The 23,860-nt window shown below is 49.5% G+C and overlaps 1 protein-coding gene and 1 long non-coding RNA gene across 5 annotated transcripts in view; one reads left to right on the top strand and one right to left on the bottom strand.

Moving 5' to 3' along the window:
• The window catches only part of JADE2 (jade family PHD finger 2), a 69,479-nt gene extending 51,547 nt beyond the window's left edge, over positions 1-17,932 (top strand). The window contains 4 exon segments of the mRNA XM_041397888.1: positions 2,199-2,660; positions 7,012-7,129; positions 11,180-11,308; positions 13,525-17,932. Coding sequence (XP_041253822.1) covers positions 2,199-2,660; positions 7,012-7,129; positions 11,180-11,308; positions 13,525-14,384 — 1,569 coding nt within the window. The 3' untranslated portion in view covers positions 14,385-17,932.
• On the bottom strand, positions 2,680-13,514 carry LOC121332434. 4 transcript variants are annotated; one of them, XR_005952140.1, is made up of 5 exons: positions 11,618-13,514; positions 10,581-11,185; positions 9,352-10,469; positions 3,793-3,944; positions 2,680-2,833 (listed from the first exon to the last, which is right to left on the bottom strand). It is a non-coding gene; the product is annotated as an uncharacterized LOC121332434 (long non-coding RNA). The 4 variants fall into 4 exon arrangements; XR_005952142.1 differs by having other exon boundaries at positions 2,680-3,944; positions 11,618-11,865; positions 12,389-13,514; XR_005952139.1 differs by having other exon boundaries at positions 2,680-3,944.
• Positions 17,933-23,860: the final 5,928 nt, after the last annotated feature.

The raw sequence follows: 23,860 nt of genomic DNA, 5'->3' as shown, positions 1-23,860 counted from the left end.
ATGTTTTTATTGTTAGTTTATCCAGGGTCCCTCAGTGGCTGTAGCCAACCAGGTATCTTTCTTTGTTGCCCTGTCAGCTGAGCTGCCTAATTATTTTCTGTTTGCATTTTGGGCACAGTTTCTGACAAGTGCTGCTTGCCATCTGTTGGAGCAGAGAGATCCAGGATGAGTGTCACCGGATTTGCTTTATTCCTGAGGTGGAGTGATGGTCATTCCTGGTAGCAGGACACTGTCCTGGCAGAAGACACGGGCGTGTTGTTAATGCTGTTTTTAGCACTGATGGCAGAAACAGAAGGGAAGGGACAGCACTGTGTGTGCTTTAAAAGCCAGCATGTGATATACTGACTGCCCTGAGTAAATCTGGAAGCTGCAAGTCAGGCTGGGCTCCCTCTGTCCCTCCTTCATTGCCAAAAATAAATACTTGAGAGCAGAGCTGGTGCTTCAGCTGCGTGTGTGGCTGTGACAGGGCTTGTCCCAGGGGAAGGCCAGGGTGGCAGGGCAGGCACCCTGTGCCCGCTGCGGTGCTGAGTGCCCTGGGCTGGCACAGGGTCCCCCACAGTGCCAGGCTCCAGGCGAGCGCCAGCAGCAGAACAGGAGGAGATGAGTTTTGCAAGTTACCAGATATTTTTGTGAACAATTTCAGACTGAAATTTCAGACAAATGGCCATTTTTAAACAGGGTGAACGTGGTGTTGGAGTTAATAATCCGCTTGCTTGTGGTGCCTGTGGGAGTTAGTGCCCAGCATTGCTGCCCAGAGCCATGCTGGTACAGCCAGAGCTGCCTCCAGCTCTTCCCACTGCTCTCAGAGGCTTTGGAGCAGGGCCTGGAGAGCTCTGGAAGTGAAGGATTTGGACAGTGCTTGCCTATGCTTTTCTTGGTCCTGGCAGCTTCTTAAGCACCAGCAGACTCATGAAAAAAGTCAAAGGAAAATATTTAAAAGCAGCAACGTCAAAAGTTCGCCCCCGGGTGCCTGAGCAGGATTCAGGGCTGATGGATGGGATGATGATAAAAAGCTGTAAAACTTCTGTTCCTCAACTACTACCAGAATATATTTTTCTTTTTGAGAATTAAAGTGCAGCAGAGCCCCAGTAAAACTAAACGGTTTGTCATCAACATTCAGGAAATTTCACATGCCTCCACGTGGTCCTCCAGGCCACAAGTGCATCTTCATCCCCCACAAGAGCAATTCTTCTATTAAAGCCAAAGTAGTGCCCTACAGTAATAGCCCACTTAAAAGGTCTCATTATTGCAGTTTAACTGGTCATTAGCAGCTGGAATAGACTGATTTCTTATGGGTTATGGTTGAAATAATTACCTGACACTCTGAGCCATTAAAAACAGTTAATGAGTGGAGGGGGAGAAGGTGCTGACATGGACATGGGCACAGCGCTGGCTGGTGGGAGTTCCTCTGTGGGACACCAGGCTGAGATTTGTTGCCTGTGGGATCCAAAGTAATTTAAGCCTGAGGTAAGTTCAGAAGATCATTAAAATAATTGATCTGATGCAAGTTTGACAACATTGTAGCCAATATACAAGTTCTAAAGCATTCATTTTGTGATGTTTTGCTCCAGTTACATTTTTCTTTCTTTTTTTAAATGAAGAAAGTTAGAGGCTGTGTAATTTCCTGAGGAGGAAGGCGTTTAGGAGCATTGGCTGCTTCTTAGATCCCATGTTCTCTCCTAAACCTTGCCGTGTTCTGTATGCTTCCAGTAAAAATGGCATACTGACTTTAGATTGGTAACAGAGAGGGATTAGCTTGAGGGTGAAATACAGGTGAGCATTTCTCCATCAGGACAAATCCACTGCCAGTCTTGGAGCATCCCATTGGCATGTGCTGTTCTTTGCTTTTGACATGTCTTGTTGGAAGAACCTTTGGAAGCTTCTGGTTGTGGTAGGTGAGAGATGAGCAGGGCCCACTACAGAGGGTGGATTAAAGAAGGTTAGGTGGGAAAATGCCACCTCTTGAACCCTGGGGTTCTTCTGCTTGTGTTTGTGGTGTTGGACCTTTGGGTCTCTGTGACCAGGGCAATACCGGTGTTCTTCCATCAGGAATTCCTGTGGTGGAGCCTCCATCACTTCACAGCAGCTGTCACCCTGGTGGTGTCCCTGGGTTTGTGGTGTGCCCGTGTTGCCTGTTGTGTTGGTGAGTGTCCCCTCAGCGCTGGTGCCTGGCGCTGAGCCCTGTCCTTGTCCCGCAGTGCTCCATGCCCGCCTGTGTCACCGCATTCCACGTCACCTGCGCCTTCGACCACAACCTGGACATGCGGACTATCCTTGCGGACAACGATGAGGTGAAGTTCAAGTCCTTCTGCCTCGAGCACAGCACCGGCGCCACCAAGTTGCCCGAGGAGGCACGGACAGAGCCCGACCAAGCCCAGCTGGACTTGGAGAAGGTCACGCTGCGGAAGCAGAAGCTCCAGCAGCTGGAGGAGGACTTCTATGAGCTCGTGAAGCCTTCAGAGGTGGCAGAGAACCTTGACTTAAGTGAATCACTGGTGGACTTTGTCTACCAGTACTGGAAGCTGAAGAGGAAAGCAAACTCCAACAAACCGCTGCTGACACCAAAAACGGATGAAGTGGACAACTTGGCTCAGCAAGAGCAGGATGTTCTGTACCGACGCCTAAAGCTCTTCATGCACCTCAGGCAAGACCTGGAGAGGGTGAGTACAGCTTCTCCTTCAGTGGTGTGCCTGTGTGCTGGACCCACAGACAGCACAAGCCCTGCTCCCCCTGACTCAGTTTGACTCCCCTTACAGTTTTGTTCTTTCATCTTCATTCAGAAATTCAGAAATTTAGCAGTGCTCGGTGTGTGTACGTCATCTCTGCCAAAACACTGACATCAATAGAATAAGTTAGTGTTGGGCGCACCCGGGAGTTCAAAAGAACAAATGTCTGCAGGGAGAGGTGCCTGGGCAGGGCTGGGTGGATGGGAGGCAGGTGGTGCTGCAGCTTGTGTCCGCTATACCTAAATAGTTTCACAAAATTATCCTGTGTTGCCCCTCAGGTGCTTTGCAGCAGCAAGGCTTGGGAGCACATCGTTATTTACTAACATTAAACATCAAAGATGAGTGAAAGGCAGAGTGAGAGCAGGGCCAGTGGGACTGGGCATCCCCTGCCCTGCTGCAGCCAAAAGTGGGTCAGCTCCTCAGGGAGCTGCTGGCAGAGGCAGAGCCGGGGATGCAGGCACCTGCAGCTCCCAGTGGTGCAGGACATCCTTGAATCCTCCCAGCCAGAGCAGAGGAAGCAGCAGTTTCCACAGCAGCTTTTTGGGTGAGCGGGAGCATTGGTGGAGCAGCAGTGCCCAAGTGATGCCAGAGCTCCCTGGGCTGGGCTTGCTGCCACACCGTGCAGCTGCCTGTGGATTTGGCTGTCATGGCTGCACGGAGGGCAGGAGCAGGGATGGGGCAGAGGTGGAGAGGAGGAGCAGCCATGAAGGTGAGAAGCAGCAAGAGGAGCAGACACAGGGGAAGAGGAAGCACACACAGAAGCTGGGGTGAGATGGCAGAGAGGGGACAGGTGCAGTAGTGCTGCTGCTGGGGAGGCACGTGGGCATAGCAGTGGCACAGGGACAGGGTCAGGCAGGGCAGGGATGCTGAGCTTGGCATGCACAGCCCAAGCTCCTTCACTTCCTTTGCTGAATACCCAAGCTCTGCCTGGTCCCCTCTCTCCTGCTCCTGCCAAAGGGGTGAATCCACTGCCCTTTCCCGGGTCCCTGTTAGACCACCTACCCACAGCTTAGGGAGTCTCTAGGAGCAAGGAGGAAGGAAAGCAGGAAAAGAGCGTTGTTCTGACCTGGTGGATATGATGCTGTGGTTTCCTGAGCAGGGGCTGAGGGTGCAGTAGGTGACATGGCGTTCCATGGGAGGTGAAGGTGGTGGGGATGCTGCCTCTGCATGTCCCTGAACCCTCTCTTCAGTCTGCTGTGGCCTGTAGCATGACTGAACCTGTGGGGAGAAGGGCACTGTGGGTGGGCACTGTGTTCCTGAACTGGTGGGGGTTCAGCTTTGGACCAGCCTGCCCTGGTCCCCTGCTGCACCCACCTCCTCATCCTGGAGCCCAAGAGCCTTCTTCTGTGTGGAAATAGTTGGATTTGAACCTGTTGGTCTATTTTCTGTGATTCTGTGGGCTTTCATCCCTGTGGTCATCATTGCCATCCCTCTGCCAGTCTGTCCCCTCTTTGTTCCTGCCTTTACTTACCTCATTTCCATCTCTGTGTTGTGCTGGTCTGGTGCCACCATTAGTGGGTCTCCAGCAACAGGCTGCATCTGCCTGATCCGAGGTGACAAGTTCAACTCACTTTTTCCCCTCATCTGCTCTACACTGTAAATCTAAACCAGGCTGCTTTGTCTCCTGCTGCTTCCTTTTGTTCCCAGCTTGGCTTTTCCAGCTGCACTGAACCACTGTGCATCCCTGGGTACCATGCTTTGCCCACGGCAGCTTCTCTTTGATTTCTTTGTCAAAACTACGTGTTTTACCAGATTTCTCATTTTCCAGAGTTGCCTCCAGGCTTTGTGGGGTGTGCCCATCAGCATTCAGCCTCTGCTTAGCAACTCCCTGCCAGGTTTCGCAGCCTGTCCCTGGAAGAGCTGTTTGTTTGTTCTGCTTCCAAGAGTGGAACAATAAACACCAGCCAGATCAAAGTCCAGTGCTCAGATGGGTGATGGGGTTTAAATCCAATTGTGGGCAGAGCATCCCAGGTATCTGATCCTGCACCTGCCAGGTCACTGCCACCCTGTTTCACTTGCAAATAATGAGGAATCGCATCAAATTTGGATCAGAAAGGAGCAGCCTGGAAGGCTCTGAAGGCTTTCAAAGGGTATCCACAGGATGTTATTATGTATTTTAGCAATTTCAGCAATCAATCTGGCAGAAGTGATTTTGGAGCTGATGATGGTATAGGGGTCCAGGAATTGGGAAGGCAGAAACAGAGAGCAGATGACATGGGGACAGCCATAGTGGTGGTTCTCTTTGTCATTTAATCCCTGACATTTCTGTACTTCACAGTGTTAGCAAATTAAAGCTATTAACTGGGCATCCTAATACAGCGCCCCTCCCCCATTTTATTTTTGGCCTTTTTTAACCCTCTTTGCCTTTTTAAAAAAGCTTTTTCCAAGGACTGGGTGTTTAAAATAACTTTAACAAAAAGCTGTGGTTTCCAGGCTTTCACACCAGCATCTAAACTTGGCTTGGGGAAGCAGCACTGGGTGGTGTTGAGCTGTGTAAGTGTGGGTAAATACCAGCAGTCTCTAAGCAAAGCTAAAGTAATGTTTTCTTCCAGGAATATCAAATCATAGAGAAGAGATATGGCCAAGCTCTTGAAGAGTCAGGTTGCCAGAAGCAGTTGTTTTCTTCATAAAGAAATAGTTTGATGTTTTCTCCAATCCAGAAAGAAAAAAGAGAACATAGTAAAATATGCTATAGAACTGCCTGCCTTGTATTTACAGCTGGGGGATTCAACAACAACAACAAAAATAAGAGCAGCTTCTTCTCCTTTTTTTCTAAACATTCCCAAATTGTCCTTAAGTGAGGCAGTATTAGGGGTTGACTGCAGTTGTCCTGCTGCCCTCACAGCCTTTGGTGGCAGATACAAGGTAAGTGTGGGATGATGTCCTGCCTTGCTGTGTCATTGTGAGAGATGCAGAGGCTCCTGGCCACATTGGGACAGTCCCCCAAGCCTGGAAATATTTTCTGCAGAGAAGGGTGTGAGCATGAGGAGGGGGAGGAATCGAAGACAGCAGGGTCACATGTGAGTGTGGACATCCCCATGTGCATGTTCCTCTGTTCAGGCCACCTCCTCCTTACCTGAATACAGGCAGCTTTGCTCTTTCAGGGTATCAAAAGGCTGAGTAAATGCTGTCAAATCCTGTTAGCTGCCATTAGCATTTTGTGCTGTGCAGCTGAAAGCCTCTGCTTGTTCCAAAAGCCTTGATGTCCATTGTGGCAGCAGTGCCAGAGCCTGGCTCTCCAGCCACCCTTCCGTGGGGCTGGCAAAAGCATGGCACTGAAACTCATCAAGTGCCAGGAGTTATCAGCAGTAGCTCTGTCATCTTGTGCTGCTGGGGGTGTTTATCAGCAGCAGGGTTTAGCTGCTGCTGCTGCACTGGCTCACGTGAGCAGTTTATATTTTGTGCTTTGCTATTTGTGTTTAGAGCTTCAGATAATCATAGAATGGGTTGGGTTGGAAGGGACCTTAAAAGATCATCTTCTTCCATCCCCACTGCCATGGTTAATGGAAGTTCTTGAGCCGGGACAAAATGCACCAGTGATTTGCAGGTAGCTGTGGAGCAAGTGTGAGTAACCATATGGAGGGGCCAGGTTTAAGGGAGGGAGCTGCTCCAGCTGCTGACCTGGTCAGCATCACCAGGGTATTTTGCTGTATTTTCTATGCCTTTTCCTGGTATCTGCTTTAGGGCAGTTGTGTGAGGCTCTGACATCCCCATCCCAGCTCAGTCCCTTCCCTGCACTGGCTGTGGGAAGAGGGTTTATCCCTCCCTGCAAAAGGTGCAATTTATGTAAGAGAACTGATGCATTGACTGCAGCAGCACCAAGATGCTTCCTCAAATTTGGCTTTTTTTTGTGCAGGTGGCTGTGTCAGGTGTGAACAGGACATGTGCCTGGTGCAGCTGCTGGGCCAAGGACTCAGCACAGTGCTCAGATGGTTGGTGCTGGCCCTTTCCATGACTGTGTTGTAATGCTCCTTCTACAGCATCTTCCTTTCCAGCCTTCCCTGCCCACCGTGGGGTCCTGGCTCTTGGAGCCAGGACAGAGGTGTTTGGGCTTGGAATTATTCACAGCATGGTTTTTCCCATAGGTACCCCACAGTTTGGATCAGGAGCCCTCACTGGCTCACCCAAAGGGCCATGGTAGGAGTGCAGCACAGGTGATGGTGAGGTGAAAAGGATGGAATCCCAGGGAGTGGGGATTTCCCCAGGCAGCAGGAGCAGCAACACAGCTTGAGGGGACCTGCTTTGACCCTGCCTAAACCAGACACTGTTTCTTGTGTTTCCGTAGGTTAGAAATCTCTGTTACATGGTGACAAGACGGGAGAAAATGAAACACACCATTTGTAAACTGCAGGAGCAGATCTTCCATCTCCAGATGAAGCTTATTGAGAAAGATCTTTACCCAGGTCAGTACCACAAAAGTTGTTCTCACAGACACTTCCCACTGAAGCCAAATTGTGTGCCAGAGAAGCCAGAGCTGCCCCCTCCCCTGATATGTTATTTTGGCATGGTTCATATATTGACTCAGAAACACTCAATAAAGCCAGACTGAGAGTGCTGGAGCTATTTGTTTTCACAGAGCCAGGCTGACTGGAGTGCTGGAGCTATTTGTTTTCACAGATCTCCCTTGATACTCCCCTTCCCAGAAATTAGCAGGACCAAGCATTTGTTTAGGTGGGGATGCTCAGACAGTATTTGGTGACTTCTGTGAGCTGGGACTGCTTGGGAGGAGGTGGCACATCCTGGGCATGGGCTGCTCTGCAGCTGGCTCCCTGGCACAGGGTGGAAGCACTGCTTCAAGCTCTTTGCAGATGCCTTTGAGCATTCTGTCAAGAATCAAGGGTTAAGCTGCTGGTGGGGAGTCTGTTGCTCCAGGAGACCAGCTCCTTTAGCTCTGGCCAGCTGCAGCTCCCCGCTTCACGTACCCCTTACTGGAGATCATGCTGCTGACTGCAAAGCCTCTGCCAACTTTTATTAAGGAGCTGAAATAAAGCTGGTTTCCTTTTGTCCTACTTTTTTTTCCTTTTGCACAAGCAGTGCTGGAGCCCACAGCTCCTTCTCCCTCCTCCTCCTCCTGCTCTGCCTCCGGTGGCAGGGCAGACCAGACCCCGTGGCTGCAGAACAGTTTTTCCAGCAGCAGCATCTGGTGCTTTGGCAGCTGCTTCCGACGGTTGTTGTGTTTGTGGCTTTGGAGTTGTGTTTGAAGCCATCACATGGTTGGGGTTTCTTCAGGAACTGTCTGGGCTGAGCTTTCCTTGACAAAAGTCTCCTTTGACTGAAGTTTTGGAGGCTGAGGAATGTGTATGCTGAGATGTCTGTGACTCAGGCCCATGCAAATTCCTCTTGGTAGCCAAGGCCAGGCAGCGATGGGGCGCAGGAGGGCTGGGGCCCCAGGATGTGCTCTGGGGTGATGTGGCTCCTGTAAATCCCAGTCCTTGTCATACTCTGTGTTGCTCTGCATGTCGTTACTGGACCAGAGGTACAGCTCAGCAGCCTGAACACACACAAATGGTGTTTCCACCGACTGGGGACCCCACACTGCACATCCATTCCCTGGCACCCAGGGTATAATGTGCACATTATCCCTGAGCTGGACCCCCACCTCACCACCCTAGTCAGCAGCATCCCTGCCAGGAGCACCACCTGCCATGTGCTGTCACTGCCAGCTTCTGTGGGTTTTGGAGGCATCATAGGGGACTTCAGGATGATCTCTAGTTCAGCTGGGCAAACCCAGCCCAGCATTCGCAGCTCTCAGAAGGAGATAGGCACAGGGTAGTTTGCCAGGAGGGGTTTTTAAGCTCTCCTCACTTGCAGACAAGGTGTTAGATGGCTGGAAATGCCCTTGGGGACCTGTGTTCTCCAGAATGCCTTGGGGGTACATGCCCAACCCTCTCTCTGATGCTGTAGTGGGATGGGAGCCAGCAGTTCCTCCCAGGGAGAGCGGGAGCAGGTGAGCAGGGAGCCTCACCAGTGGGGTGCAGATGCCAGGCAGTGATGGGGAGCTGTGTTGAGGCTCTGCTGATGATGTTTTGGGGTTGTCTGCATTGCCCAGTGTCAGTACTGTGCGATTGCCCTTCCCAGAAATGTTATGGGAGTACTTGAGAAAAGCATGGCTGCCCATGATGTTTGTTCTGCCCACAGGTGAGTGATCAGAAACAAACCCACAGTGGGAGGGTGGCTTGGGTGGGGATTGGTGTGCAGGGATCACTTCAGACCTTGTGATGCAGATGCTCTTCTCTCCTGCCCTACCTGGCTGGTGTTTGCACTTTTCCACTCTGAAGCAACTGAGCTGAGCTGCTTGTCTCTGCCAGGATGGACTTACTGGTTGAGCCTGAGCAGGGACTGACTGCTTCCTCTGGGACCCAGCTCCCATGAGTCCCTGCTGCCAGGGAAACAGCTCCAGGAATTTGGTCCTGGGATCTCCAGGTGGTTTGGACATCTGGGTCCTTCCCATGGCAGGGGGACATTAGGGACCCGAGTGCATTTTGGCATCAGTCTGTAAATGTCCTGAGCTCAGGAGGAGTTCCCTTGCCAAGACCACACCAGGAGCTGCAGATACTCAGCATCCAGTGGAACCAAAGCTTTGGACAACTCACTGCTGCCTTTTCCAGCATTACAAAGCACTTACTGGTTTGGAAGAGGGGAAAGGTTCCATTAGCATCCTCCCCTACAGCTCCTGACCAGGACGCTCTCCATACCTGGGGTTCCTGGAGAAAGGAAGAAGTCTCCGTTATTTCACCAGGATGAGGGCAGTTTTTAGCTGCTGTTACAGTAGCCATCGACTGAGGTCTGTTGGGGTTGTTCCAAAGATGGTTTTGGCACAAAGATTTTTTTGGACCAGCTCCCACACAAAACTCAGAACAGGAGGGGTTTATTTTTCCCGCTGTCAAATGATCATTTAAGCAGGAGATTCTTAATAAAATCAGTGAGAACTTCCCATGTAAAATGAACCTTCCACTCTTCCTTGTATTTTTCTTGCACTGAGTGGAAAGTAAACACTGTCTGGCTTTGAAACACGGCTACTATTTTGACAGGTTCCTCTTCAAAAAGTGCTGCTTGGGTTCCTCTTTAGCCCCGTTGTGCTGTCTAAACAAAGTTAGATTTTGATTTTGTAAGCGAAGTGAAAAATGTGTCTGCCTTCCTCCCATTACTTGGCAGGAACGTAGCAAATACCAAATTTGCTTTTGCATTTCTTTCTTTCTGTAAGTCCTTTGGTCAGGAGGGGTTCCTGGCTAGCAACTCCAGGACTGTAAATCCTCTGTGAATTCAGACTCAGGCAGGTGCAATGTAAATTCCCTCCCCTGTTCACCCAGTACATTTCCACTGCTGCTGCAGGGGGAGAGCTGAGGTTATTCCCTCTGACCCGTCTACCCCATGGCCTCTCTGCTGAGGATTTGCTGTTGGCTGACACAATAAACTGATTTCTTCCTTAAGATCATTGTTTAGCCTATGGGCCAGACTCTGAAAAACTGCCTGTCTTGCCTCCATTTCCACGAGCCACCCACATTTTGGTTTAAGGGCAGTATCCTTCCCTCTCTGAAAATTAACAGAAGTTTTAGCACGGACTTTTGGGGGAGAATGGCCTAACAGAGTAAGTAAAAACTGCTGCAAGTATTTTACTTGGCAATACAAGTGGTACTTTTATAGGGTATTTGTCCTGTTTACCCAAGTGGAATAAATCCAGTAGATGTTCAAAGCCATTTAGGAAATGCTAATTTTTAGCTGAATGTCTGTATAGCTCCCTACCTTTAGATTCCTACATTTTCATAGGCAGTCCTGGTCATCCTTCCTTTTGGAAGGATGCTTTGGTCATGCTTCATTTACCTCTATCACTTTAATGTCTGTATAGCTCCCTACCTTTAGATTCCTACATTTTCATAGGCAGTCCTGGTCATCCTTCCTGCTTCATTTACCTCTGTCACTTCGGGGTTTTTTTCACTCCTGCACAGTTTTGTCAAAGGGTTCACATCAAGGCTGGCTTTAAAACTGCTGGTACCTTTGCTCTGTCAGTGTAGCTGTGCAGCTGAATCCCTTCTGGAGATGCTCTTGTTGGTGATGGGTGACACAGCACCAGGTTTGTAGGTGACCATGGCTCCTGCAAGGTGTCTGAGCAGGATTTGGGGTTACTCCCTAGTGGGTCCTCACTCCAAAGTCCTGGTCCAGGTCTGTGGCTGTAGAGTCTCCAGCAAGTCACCTGCCTTCAGTGGGGCTGCTCCTGTGGCCACTCCTCTCCAAGGCTAAAATCTCCTTTTTTTATAACCTACAGGATTAAAATGTTCTTAACATGTAGAAACCTTAGCTTGCAGCTGGCCAAGGAATGGCCCTTGTTCTCCCTCTGGCTTGGAGTTGTTTGCAGGTCTGCAGTGCAGGGGTGTGCCCCAGGGGAACTCGCTCACTGCAGCATCCCTGATGCCTCGTCTCACACGGCGTTTTCCTTTCTTTCTAAAAAATGCCAGAACAAACTGGGAAGAAGACAAAGGGTAAGAAAAGTGACCCAAGAAGGAAAGGAAGAGATGGTAGAAAAAATAGTCCTGAGAAGACAGAGAAAAGGAAATCGGTCAACGAAACTGTTTTGGGACAACTGGGTAAGTCTGATTTTATGGCGCAGAGCTGACCCGCGATGCCGGAGGCTCCCTGTTTTGGGGAGCAGGGTTAAGAGTCCCAGCCCATGATCCCTCCTGCACGTAACACGGTGGAGTTACACTTTCCATCTCTCCTTTGTGGGAATCAGCCTGAATTATCCAGGTCCTGCTAGAGAGACTGGCTCAGAAGCATGCTCACTGGCAGGGCAGGGGATTTAAAATTCCCCCATGTAGCTCCAGGATTGGAGTTACAAAACCTGTGATGTGCTGCTGGAGCGGGATTTCACTTTCAGATGATAAAATCAGACTTACCCACCCCATGGCAGGGCTGTGCCTTCTGTGCTGTGCAGCGGTGGTGAGTACAGCACGTGGGCTGTGAGGTTTCGTGTACCATCCATGGTAGATATGGCCATGCTGGTTGTGCCAGTGGTGCAGGAACATCCAGAAGTCAGACACAAAGTGCATCCATCTCTTGATTTGCTCAGGGGGTGAGGAGCCTGGCCCTACAGATGCTTCAGCCACCTCCAGCAGGTCCCCATCGCCTACAGCAGCAGGCAGGGCTGGGGGAAGAAAAAGAAACAGAACAAAAAGGTTGTTTTGGACAAGGTCCTTGACAACTGCATATGGTTTTTACATGGAATTGGGTTGTTGCTTGACTTCCTCTGGTGCTGCCACCTCCACCAGCAGAGGCATCAATACATCAAGGAGGTGATGAGTTCACATGTGCCTAGCTGCCAGGGCACAGGGGAGCACTGGTCCTTTGAGGCTCTCGGGCAGTCTGGAGATGCTCTAAAACCCTCCAGGGGGTACAGAGCATTTCTGTGGGAGATCTGGTGGTCTGGACCACCCTGCCTTGCACTGTTTTGCACATTTGCTCACCTGCTGCTTTCTGGTCATCTCAGAGCTGTTGGACCTTTGGAAATGGGGCTTTTGCACTCATTCTGTCTTTGCTAAAGAAGTTTTGGATTTGCTGGGGCAAATTCCAGCAAACAGTGGAGGCTGGAGAATCTCAGAGGAAACTGCATGGCTATGGGCTTGGGAAACTAGTCAACCTGACCCAAAGCTTCACCAAGGTCTTGTTACCTCCTGCATTTTGTGAAGGGTTTGAAGCATCCCTTGGGGCTGCTGTCCTCAGAGCAGGGCTGGGGAAGGTGAACTGGGCAGTGCCCTTGCCCACAGATCTTGGGCTTTTTGGTGTTTGGGTACCACACAGTGGCCAAAGTTCATCCTTGCTCCTGCTTCACCTTCCCTGCTCAGGTGGGGTGCTGTCTTCTCCAGAAAGGCTGTGGTGAGTTGCAGGAGATGCAGGGTCACAGCCTGTGTTGCTGCTCATAGGTGAAGGTGATGTAAGGCCAACACTGCTGCCAGCAAACACTGTGGGCATGAGTCACCCTGCCTGAGCCACTGCTCTTTCCCTCTCTGTTGCTAGACCGACTGTTTCAAAGGAAAGCTCTTCCTGAAATCCAGATTTAAATCTCATTTTTCCTTCATCCATAAAACCAACTCAAATGTTGAACCTGTGGGTTTCTATTTCAGAGATTAAAACTGCCTGTGCCTGTGTAGGTGTGCACCTTCCCATTGCTAATTGGACCCAATTAGCCCAGCCCACAGTGCTCACTCTTGCTCTCAGTGATCATTATCAGGAAGTTTTTCAGCTTTTTCCATTCCAGCCTTCATCTCTGGTCTTCTTCTTCAGTTTCCATGCCTTCTGAGATGTTTTCAGACCTGCAGATGTAGCAGTGGTCCCATCACCATGCTGGCTGATTAGTTCTGAGGGTGGCCTTGCAGCAGCTGCTTCCTGAGGAACCTGTCATCCCCTGTCTGGGCACAAGTCCTGCTCTGTCACCATATTTTTCAACTTACACTTGAATTGTTTGTCTTCCACCTTTGCATGAGAATGTTTCCACCTGTGCTGGGGTGTGTCATTCCTTGTCATCTTCACTGAAGGAAGAATCTTGGTTTGGATTCAGGGAGGTTTGTGGAGAGTTAGGTGTGAGGGAGTGCTCGGGTTGTTGTGCTGTGACCCCAGTGAACCCCAAGTTCAGCACTAGTGCTGGGGTGAACCCCGCTCTGTGTCCGGTGTTGTGCGGTGCAGTTGATCTTTCGAGTGTTTCTCCAGTGCCAGGGAGTTTTGGTGGAGTGGGTGATGGTGATAGAGGGCAACATGGCTGTTCCTGTTCCTGGCTTCTGAGGCAATCTTCCACTCTTGTTTTTCCCAGGCTTGTCAACCTCCTTCCCCATCGATGGGACCTTCTTCAACAGCTGGTTGGCACAGTCAGTGCAGATCACAGCGGAGAACATGGCGATGAGCGAGTGGTCACTCAACAACGCCCACCATGAGGCCAGCACCCCTGGCCTCTCCGAGGAGCTCCTCCAGGATGAGGAGACCTTGCTGAGCTTCATGATGGACCATTCCCTCAGGTCCCCATTCAGGCAGAGCGAGACCACAAAGAAAGTGAAAAGCAGAACGAGAACGAACACTAAGAAAAAGCTGCCAAGGAGCAGCCCCTCTGCAGTGGGTGGGGGCCACCCGGAGGGCTCGGAGCCCTGGACTAACAATGCCAGCAACTTGTCGGATGATCCCGCCAAGCCCTTCGCTCTGGATTCCAGACCGAGCAAGTCGGAAAAAGGGGCAGCAAAGCTTCCCACCGACCGCAAAGGGACGGGCGAGGCCAAAAGGGTGGCCAGGAAGGGCTCTCTCCAGAAAGCCAGCGAGCCTCATGCCCCTGCTGGGACACGGGGCTGCGTCAGCCAGGAGGAGGAGGAGGAGGAGACGCCGCGCTGCGCTCAGACGGAGCCCAGCCCCGCGGCCAAAGTGCCTGACTCCATAGGTAGCCCCAAAACCATCGTGCGGTTCAAATTACCAAAGGAGAGCCGGGGGGCGCGGCGGTCGCAGCCCCCCAAGGCCGAGGGCGCTGGCGGAGCTCCCTTGCGTCGCTTCGACGCCGACACGGACGGATACTTCTCCGACGCCGAGATGAGCGACTCGGACGGGGAGTCCCGCGGCGGCCGCGCGCAGCGGGGCCAGCTGGACGCGGCCGGCGAGGACATCGTCAGGATGAGCATCCTGGCGTCCTAACTGCTCCGACCACGCCGGCTCGATGAGGCCTCAACCCAGTTCCAACTGCCATGTCCAATTTCTGCCTGGTGTCACGGCGAGGGGGGTTTTTAATATGTGTATATAGTTGGAAATTCGGCACTGTTGTCTTTCTCTTCTCGATACGCCTGAGATACAGCTTCAGCTTCACCGACATCGACGACTGTGACAGCAGTGGTCCCTCCCCGGCTCCCTGCCAGACCCCACTTCCTGGGAACGTGAGCCGGCACCCGCCAGGACCGATGTCGAGGGTGCTGAGAGGGTGGAGGGTGCCGGTACCCGTGCTTTCTGCAGGGATGACAGTTCAATTAATGGGCATTATTTAATGAGGGGCAGATTTCTGCCTGGGACGGTTGCCCTCAGAGCAGGGAGCGAGGAGAGGGTCCGGCAGTGGCCAGCTGTGGGAGGGGAAATTCCCACCTGTGTGTGCGGAGAGAAGGAAATAAGCGATTCTAAAATAAATAATGACTAAAGCACAAAAAGCTTGTTGGAGGAAAACGCTTGGGGTGGAAGAGAGCAATGTTACATTTCTATTTTTAGGGAAAAAAACCTCTTGGTCATTATTTTTCCCCTCACCTTTCCATCTGGTTGGGATCCGTCCAGGGGCCAGGATGCAAAAGTCCTCCCTGTCCATGCCCCTGGTGAGGTTCTTAGAAGCACTGAAGTGATTTACTCAGGTGACTGGATGAGCAAGTGGAAAATGGAAATGTGGGGCAGGATGGAGGAGGAAAGCATCCTTTAAAACCACCATGGGGAGTCAGGGTTGCTTCCCTCCAATGCTGCCGTGGTCCCACCATGCCAGGGCAGCACATTTGAAAATGTCCCCCTTACAAACCAAAACCATGGCCCCAAGGCCAAATGTGCCGTCACTGAGGGGAAATGGCAACCCTTGCCACCACTATTATGTTTTCCTTCTAAATGCTACAATGGAAATGGTGAATTTATTCCTCTCCATCCTTTGTTTTGTTTTTTACCTTAAATCCTGGTTACAAGCTGTTGACTCGTTGTGGAGGGGTGATTCACAGAAGCTGACATTATAAATATTACAATAATTTAATGCATAAAATGTCCCCAATAAGCCTTAAATGTTGTTTAAAAGCCCATGTTACCTATAAGTCAGGCGAATTTCCATGTTTGCACTTAATTGCACCATTACTTCGGTTTTGGCTTCAAAGGTCACAGTTAAGTCATGCTACGTGTTTTATTGGAGTGACCCCAGTGTGAGCTCAGGGAACAAAAAAAAAAAAATAAAACCAACCCAAACCTGGGACACTTCTGCAACCGGTTAAACCCATCACTAAACAAAAAAACCTTGCAATTGTCAAACCAATCAGTCAAAGAATTTTGTGGATGCCAAAGAAATATTTTGACAGTCAAGCAGCACAGCCAGAAACCGGAAACTTGTCATTATGAAAAAAAATTGGAAGTTATTTAGCAACCAAGGACTAAAGACACACTCATACCACACTGCTGCGGCGTTAGGTTCCAAGCTTGCTCCGAGGGATGCTGCTGCTCCAAGACTGCATCCTGCCATTTTGGTTTCCGATGCTTTTTGCTCATTTCACTGTGAGCTTTCTTTTTGAAACTCTGAGACTATTCCGATTGATGTTTTAGAGTAGATCATCATCTTTATCAGCCTTCCAAAGTCCTTATTATTGATAAAATTGCAGCAAAGATCAGCGATGACAGCCCAGCTGATCCCAGACACGGCGACCGGTGGGGGCTGCGGGTGGGATGCCCAGCCCTGCCTAAGCCCAACACTCACCTGGCTGAGACTGACCGTGCCTGGGAAGGAATCTTCCTCACATGGGAAAAATGTGACACAAGTTATTAGTGGGAAAAAACAAAAAGAAAACAAAAAAACAGCAAAATACCAACAAAACAGGAATTACCTTTGTTATAAATTAGCATAATCCATTGAGGTTGGAAATGAAAATCTGCTCATTAATTAAGGCTCAGTATGTTCAGATAATGTTAAATACAGTAAATAGGACTTAGTTTATCTTATCAGGCTTGCTAGCTTTAGCTCCAGTATCCTAGTATACGAGTCATAACAATAATCAATATGCTGCCTTTTAATGAATCTTGCTTCCGTGTGCTTCACTCAATTATGGTTAAAAAAAAAGCAATCCACAAATTTCACTGTACACAGTTCCATTCATCAGCTTCTGCACTACTTGTCTTCTCAGTACAGGAAAGCAAAAATGGGGAAACTTTAAAGAACAACCAACCTGGCACCTCCAACACTGGGCAATAGCACAGTTTGAAACACTCCCAAAACATCAGGCATCATGTTTTGCCATCAGGAGGGGGGGGAAAGCTAAGCAAGCTGGTGGGGTGCAGGAGAAGAATGGGATGGCAGGAATAGAGAGGAGGAAAAGGGCTCTGGTGAGCTTTGGGGCTGAGCAAGGGCTGGACCATGGCAGGATGGCTGCAGCCACCCCAGAGCATCCCCTGCCTGGAGTGTCCTGGGAGCAGGGGAGTCTGGTGTTCTGGAGAGAAAATGCACAAGGAAAATATTTTTGATGTTAATGTAAATGTATTTTGAAATGAATAGAAAGAGAAGAAAAAAAAGGTTTATTTTGGTACAGAAATGTTATCTTTTAAGATGTATAAACTGCAGGAATTGACATTTGCACTGTAAGAGCACCTGTTTCCTTGGAGAAGCAGCAGCTGTTGAGGTGAGGATGCAGAAAGCATCATTCCCTGATGGAGGACAGCCACTCACCAGCCCCAACCCTGATGGCTGAGGGAGTTTCCCCAGGACAGCTCCCATTCCACACTCCCATTTTCCCCACACCCATCTTTTGATACTTTTTTTTTTCTTTTTTATTTTCTTTTTTTTTTTTCCACTTGCACCTGTTTTATGGGGTTAGGATGCCTGCTGTCCCATGGAGCTCGCCCCAAGGTTGGATGCAGAATGGAGCCAGGATGGATGCAGGCTGCAGGAAGATGCTGCTACAGGGCAGGGCATGAGGTTTGGTTGTTCTTTAAGGAAATCCCCTGCAGTTTGCACCATTCCACATTCAAAACAACCCACTTCACATCAGTTACAGGAAACGATATGAATGTCGCAGGAGGAGAAACCCTTCTGTTTTCTTTGTTTCAAAGAACGTGATGTGCCATTTGTTAATACAAAAGAGAAATATTGAAAATATATTGAAAAGAGCAATTTTAAATTATTTTTGGCTTATGTTGCAATATTTATTTTCTTGTATTAGAAATTCCTTTGTAGAGAAAAAATGTATTTTTCATTAATGCAAAAACCTATTTCTCCTTTTTGTACATTTTCCATGTTAGTTAATCCTTAAAGCAATATAATGTTATCAAACTCGTTCTGTGTGAGACTGTATTATGCATGCTATTTGTGTTGCCTTGGAATAGCTCTGTCTGCCATTATTTTCATCCTGTTTAGATACAGTGTATGCTTTAATACACATTGGGACCATGGCCCATTGCTTATGAAAAGAAACCCCTTTGCATTCCTCAATGTGTTGGCTAATGCAGTCAATAAAGCAGTGTTTTCTGTGTACCTCGTGTTGGTGTGGTGAGCATGGTCACACAGAGCAAGCTCATCCCAGGGATGCAGCTCTGTGGGGATGCAGGGCTGGTCCAGCCCTGCTGATGCAGCCACTCTGCCTGTGAGTAGCACATTTTTGAACTTTCATTGCATTTCCATTGCCAAATCTTAGCCAGCTCTTGGGAAAACAGCTGGAGACATTTGTAACAGCTGGAAGGGCAAGCCCAAGCAAGAGGATGTTCACAGAGTTCCCCATGCCTGAAAGTTCCTGTAATTCAAGGTAGCCCCCTTTCTGGTGGAGATTTAAGTCTTGTTTTGCAGACTTGGAGCAAAGCCCACAGAGGAAGTCCTGCTGCCAGACAGGATGCTCAGAGGAACAGCTTCTTGCACCAGGAGCTGGTTTAACAGGCAGGGAAACACACTGCTAGATCTGCTATTCATGGCAGCAAAAGCAAGCTGTGAAATCCAAAGTACTCCAGTGATGTGTTCCTGTTTGTAAGACTGGTATCCTGCTGACACCAACCAGCAGCCTGTCCAGTGAGTGGCATCCCTGCCCATGGAAGGAGATGGGAACTAAATGGTCCCTAAGGTCCCTTCCAGCCCAAACCATTCTGTGACTCTGCTGATACGGGCTGTGGTTGGCAGCCTGACCCTCCACCTGTGCAGTGTGGTGGGAGCACAGGGCTCATCACACAGCTTTATAAACCTGAATGGGAGCCACATCTTGTGCAGGCTTGGCTGGTTTGGAGGACACAGGCAAGGGTGCTGCCTTGCTTCAGCAAATATTTGAGTCATTAAGGAATGGCTCTTCCACCTTCTCTGGCCTTTACTGGCACATTTTTCGTCTGTAAAATCACCCAAGTGCTCAGGCTGCTGAAGGAAAATGAGTTATTTAGTAGACATACTTTGTTCAATTTATTGGTTAATTGATTAATCAGGTAGGTCATGGTGCACGGTGAAGACAGCAAAACCATTCATCTGAGATGGGTGTTCTGGAGGGTGGAGCAACGACCATGGCCTCACATTTAGCTCTTCAATGACAAGGGAAAGGATTGGTTTATTGCCAAAAACTAAAGATTTTGCTACTGGGCTGTGTTCTTGCTCACAGCACTCCAGGCACCCAGTGATGAACTCAAACTCCAGTCTAGTCCTCAGAGCCCCTCAGTGCAGGTGTGATGCCCACAGCAATGTGCATGAACCTGTCAGAAAGCCAGTTCAAGAGTTGCCTTCTGTAGCAAGTTTTTCACCTGTTCAAGGCAGGGAGATACTCAGGAGTTCAGTTCCATAAAGCAGGGAGCAAGGCCAGCCTGACTGTTACTGTTTAACTTGAAACAGCAACCCCTTTCCCAGCCCCAAAATGTCCAAGGGGATGATGCCAAGCCCAGATGGATCTCAGAGATCTGATGCTGGGGAACATGAGGCATCATCTTTACAAACTGGCAAGGATTTTGTCTCCAAAATATTTAAGGCTCATGGAAGAGAGAGCTGGCCAAATTCCTGGGAAGATGCCTCCCTGCCTGCTGGCACCTGCATTAGACCAGAGATGGGATGGTCTAGCTGGATGTATCATGGAAATGGGCATGTGGAACAGAAGTTCATGGAACAGAAGTGCCTGCAAGCAAAGGAAGAGAATTTTGGGCTGCTGAAAAGACAACATCACCTCTATGTCACCTCCTCTCCCAGACACCCCCTTTCACAAGAGATAAAAAAACCAAGCTGACAACAAAAACAACTCAGCAAGAACAGCCCAGCAGCTCCTATCTGATATCTTTCTGTTTGGACAGACACCATTCTAAACCCCAAGCTGCCTTTTGAAGGATTGAGGTGCAGGAGGCACCTCAGGACCCCAGCCCTGAGTACCAAACCCAGGCAGCAGCCCCACTGCCCCTCACCATCACCAGAGGAGAGCCACCAGCCATGAAGGCACTGCAGACAGAGCAGGGACAGGCAGACCTGGGGCACTGGGGCTCCACCAGCCGCACCACACTGTCCTACAGCCCAACCTGAGAAATGATTCCTCAATAAAAAGTCATGAAAAGCTACTATTAAACGTATTTGTAGGCAGTTAGAGCACATAGGGCTCTGTCATAGGGTTATGGTACTCACTCAGGGCTTGCCTATAGTGTCCTCATCACAGATGGTGCTGAAAGGCTTGGTTTGGAGCGAGTAGCCAAAGAATCATTTCAATTTAATTGCAAAATAAATGTTAGGCTAGTCCTTATATGTTTTGCATACAGATTGCAAGTGCCATCATAAATACTAATGGGTCAAATACCCCCCAGTGTCAGTAAATCATCAGCAACGGATGTGGAAAGGAATTAATTTTCCTTCAGCTTATCCTGAAAGAATTGCAGCAAGACCTTGTTTTATTGTGTTTGATTAAGTGCTGGTGGTATAACATAATTTCCCCTAACCATTAAAACTGCTGGTGCTGTACTTCTGCATAAATGCCTCTAATGTGATGAGACCATATTTAATATTTACTCTTCCAAAGTTAATACATTTAGGGGAGATATTTTATGCACTAAAAATAGTTCCTTGGTCTTGGATTTCCATGTAGGGCTGTGAAATTATGTGTCTGCTGTGATTGCAACAGATGAATAAGAAAAAAAACCTCTAAAAAAATAAACAAACCTATGACTAACTCACAAAACAAGGGAAAAATCCCGCTGCAACCAGTCTCGACCCTGGCTGATCCAGAGGGTTTCACAAGCACTGTCTCTGCTGTCTTGCCCATCCCAAACTCTATTTGACAAACTCATTCCCTGTTTGTTTAATGCACAAGTGAAAACTAGACTTGTGGAGGGTCTAACTAGGCATTTTTTCATGGAGGGTTTAAACAGGTACGTTTTCCCATGGCAACTTAGCTTGGGGATGAGGTGGGACTGGTATTGGTTGCAGGCAGCTCTTCCTTCTCCTGAGATGGCCAAAGATGCTGGAGATCCAGCAGGCAGATGTGGTGGGGAGGTGCCCAGCCCCCAGCCAAGTTTTGGGGCACAGGGTGGGCCCACAGCTTTGCCCATACCCATCCCTCACCCATGAGAGGGTGCTGTGGGCACAGATCCTGCGCCTTGTCTGCCATCGGGTATAAATCATGCAAACAGCAGTGTTTATAGGGGAATTAGGTGGTAAGAGGAATGCAGCTCCCTTCCAAAATCAGAAGCCAGGTGCTATTGGTACTGTTTGTGCTGTGAGAAATGAGCCCTGGGGGAGTCTGAGCTCTGCTGGTGTGTGCAGTGCTGAGATGGAGTTTCCCAAAGTGGTGGGATTCTGGCATTTCCCAAAGTGCTGGGATGGTGTTTCCCAGCTAAACCCACTCTGCTGAGTATCAGATGCAGTGTTTTTCCTCAGGAGTAGCTGCTGTACATTCAGATGTTATAAAGATTAAAGTAATTGACTGCCTGTGCTTACATTTTAAGTGGTACTTTATAATGCTGACACTGAGCACGAGGCGAGAATGCAGAGGTTAAAATACTGCTGTTACACCTGGTGATTAGCAGCCCTGCAATGAGCTCCAAATGGTCAGATCAATGAAATGGAGTTTTTCCAGGGGAAAAAAAGGCAGGTCAAGAAAGGAAAATAACACATCTGCAGCCATAACTCCTAGGAAAATTATTCCCAGGAGAGAGCTGCTGAGGACACCAGCCATCCATGTGGGAATGGACCTGCCACGTGCTCTGCCTCCATCCAAACATCACCCTGTGCAGGCTGGAGTGCAGTACCCTGCAAGAGAGAAAATTCCCTGCAGACAACAAGGTACCAAAACCCCTTCCAAGAATGCTCAGCTATAAATAGGTGTTTGTTGTGTGGGATACCACAAATAACACTGACACTCCACAGAGCGACCGTCAGGCAGGGGATGAATTCCTGCCCTTAATAAGAAAGCAGGATAAATAAAGCATTTCTAAAAGAGGGAAATCAGCAATTTTTGCAGCTCCAGCTTTAAAATTAGTAAGTTTGGGGGATAAGGCACAACAGCAGGGATGCCAGCCCTTGTGCCCTGCATTCCCAAAGCCAGCTTGAGCCAGGTGCCGTGCTGGGGGACACAGGAGTCCTCGACACACAGAAACCAGCACGCAGACCTGGCATGCTCCAGCCCCCCTGAAGGGCTGTTCTGGAGAGCCATGAGGAATGAGCTGGTTCCAATCAGGTTTTTTAATCCACCCCACAGGGAGCAGCTCCGGAGCAGCACGGGGCCAAGCAGCATCACTGTGTGGCCAGAGGCAGGCAGGGGACACTCATCCCTGTGCCATGAGCATCACCTGCTCGGCACCAGCTCTCTCCTAGCAGCAAAAGGACCCATGGCTGAGATTTTAGGCTGAGTCACAAGGATGCCAAGGCACAGTCAGCCACAAGGCACATTTATTGGCACAGCAAGAGCAAGATGTCTGCTGAGCCGTGAGGACTGAGGTCACTGCTCTGATCTGAAGCCTGTGAGCATCTTCCCAGTCCTCTGTGTGTGGTGCACAACAGCTCCAAAACCAGCTCATACAAACACACCAGGAGGAAGGAGGAGTATAAATAAAGGAGCATAAATAGCTGAGCTCCAGGAGAACAGGCTGGGAGCAGCAAGGGCATGGCATGGCACTGGCACTGGCACAACCAGAGTGTGCCAAGAGTGGTTATGCCTCCCCCACTCCATCAACAGCCACAGCTCCCCACCAGCATCCCACCAGCCCCCTGCCAGGCATCTGCAGTGTTTTCTACCCCAAGCATTAGAGGATATTCAGTGATGGTGAAGTAACTGCCACACCTGACACCAAGGGAGATGTCACTGCTGCCCCTGGCTCACAGCTGCCTGTTGGAAAATGTGACCTGAGAGATGAAACTCAGTATAACTCTCTGCTTCCTAATGGGGGAACACAGGATGCCATTACTGGCTTCTGAGACTGCTCAATGACTATTTTTTTTAGTTTTAAAATTACTTTGGCTTAGCTAAGGGTTTTCACCTCTTGATAATTAAGTGGACAACAGCTGCTTCAGCAAACAGAATTACATTACACTAAGGCAGGTGGCAGCACTCTCTGATAGCCGAGGAATCACACTGGGACCCTCACAGAAATCACATTTCAGCTGATTTTCCAGTCTGAGGGTGGTGTTTGCTGGCTGCTGCAGAGCTGCGATGCTGGGGGCTGGCAGAAGTGAAATTGTTATGCATATACAAACTCATTTTGCCTTTTGGTTTCTGTAATGTATCAGTGAAAGCAGTTTGTTGGAAATGAGGGAATCAGGGGAAAGGTTTGTGGACCTGGAGGGCTGTACTGATGGGGTGAATAAACAAGGAATTGTCTCATTGCTGAATGACTGGAAAGAACAAGGAGTCTGTTTGCAGCAGCATCTGAAGCACCTCCCAGACTCAGGCTAAACCCAGCTGGAATGAGCATCTGCAGCCCTCAGAAGGGAAGCAGCAGGAGCAGGGGCTTTGCTGACAAAATATCCCGTCCCCTTCTCTTCATTTTGTGCCTCTTTGTCTTTCCCAGGGAGACTGCGTGGGGCTGTGAGTGTGTCCCCTGCAGGACATGACACTCAGAGCAGGGCTGTCCCCCCAAGGGTGCTCCTGCCATCTGGTACAAGTGGAACGCCAGCCACAGGCAGCAGTTTCCTTTACATTTTGCTCTTAGAGTTTTACTCATGCCAGACTAAAAGTCAGAGCCCAGAACAGATGGGTTGAGGGAACAAATGACACCTGAAACACCAAAAGCAAAAGGCAGTGGGCAGGCTGACAGCGGTTCACTGCCTGCACCTCTGGCTGTCAGACCTCTGCTCCCAAGCCTGGCCTCCCATGGGTGCTGCAGCCCCTTTTAGGATGCTCTTAGCCCCCATCTGAGCAAGAGGACTGACAGGCCCAGATCCTCTACAGAAGAATTTGTTTCACAATCAAACATAAACAGAAAGAAAAGCCTGGAGTGAAACACCTCTGCCCCCAACCCAGCCCCAG

Source organism: Onychostruthus taczanowskii, unplaced genomic scaffold, assembly GCF_017590055.1.
Source record: "Onychostruthus taczanowskii isolate IOZ18803 unplaced genomic scaffold, ASM1759005v1 scaffold14, whole genome shotgun sequence".
Classification (NCBI taxonomy): domain Eukaryota; kingdom Metazoa; phylum Chordata; class Aves; order Passeriformes; family Passeridae; genus Onychostruthus; species Onychostruthus taczanowskii.
This window is presented reverse-complemented; position numbering and strand designations above follow the sequence as displayed.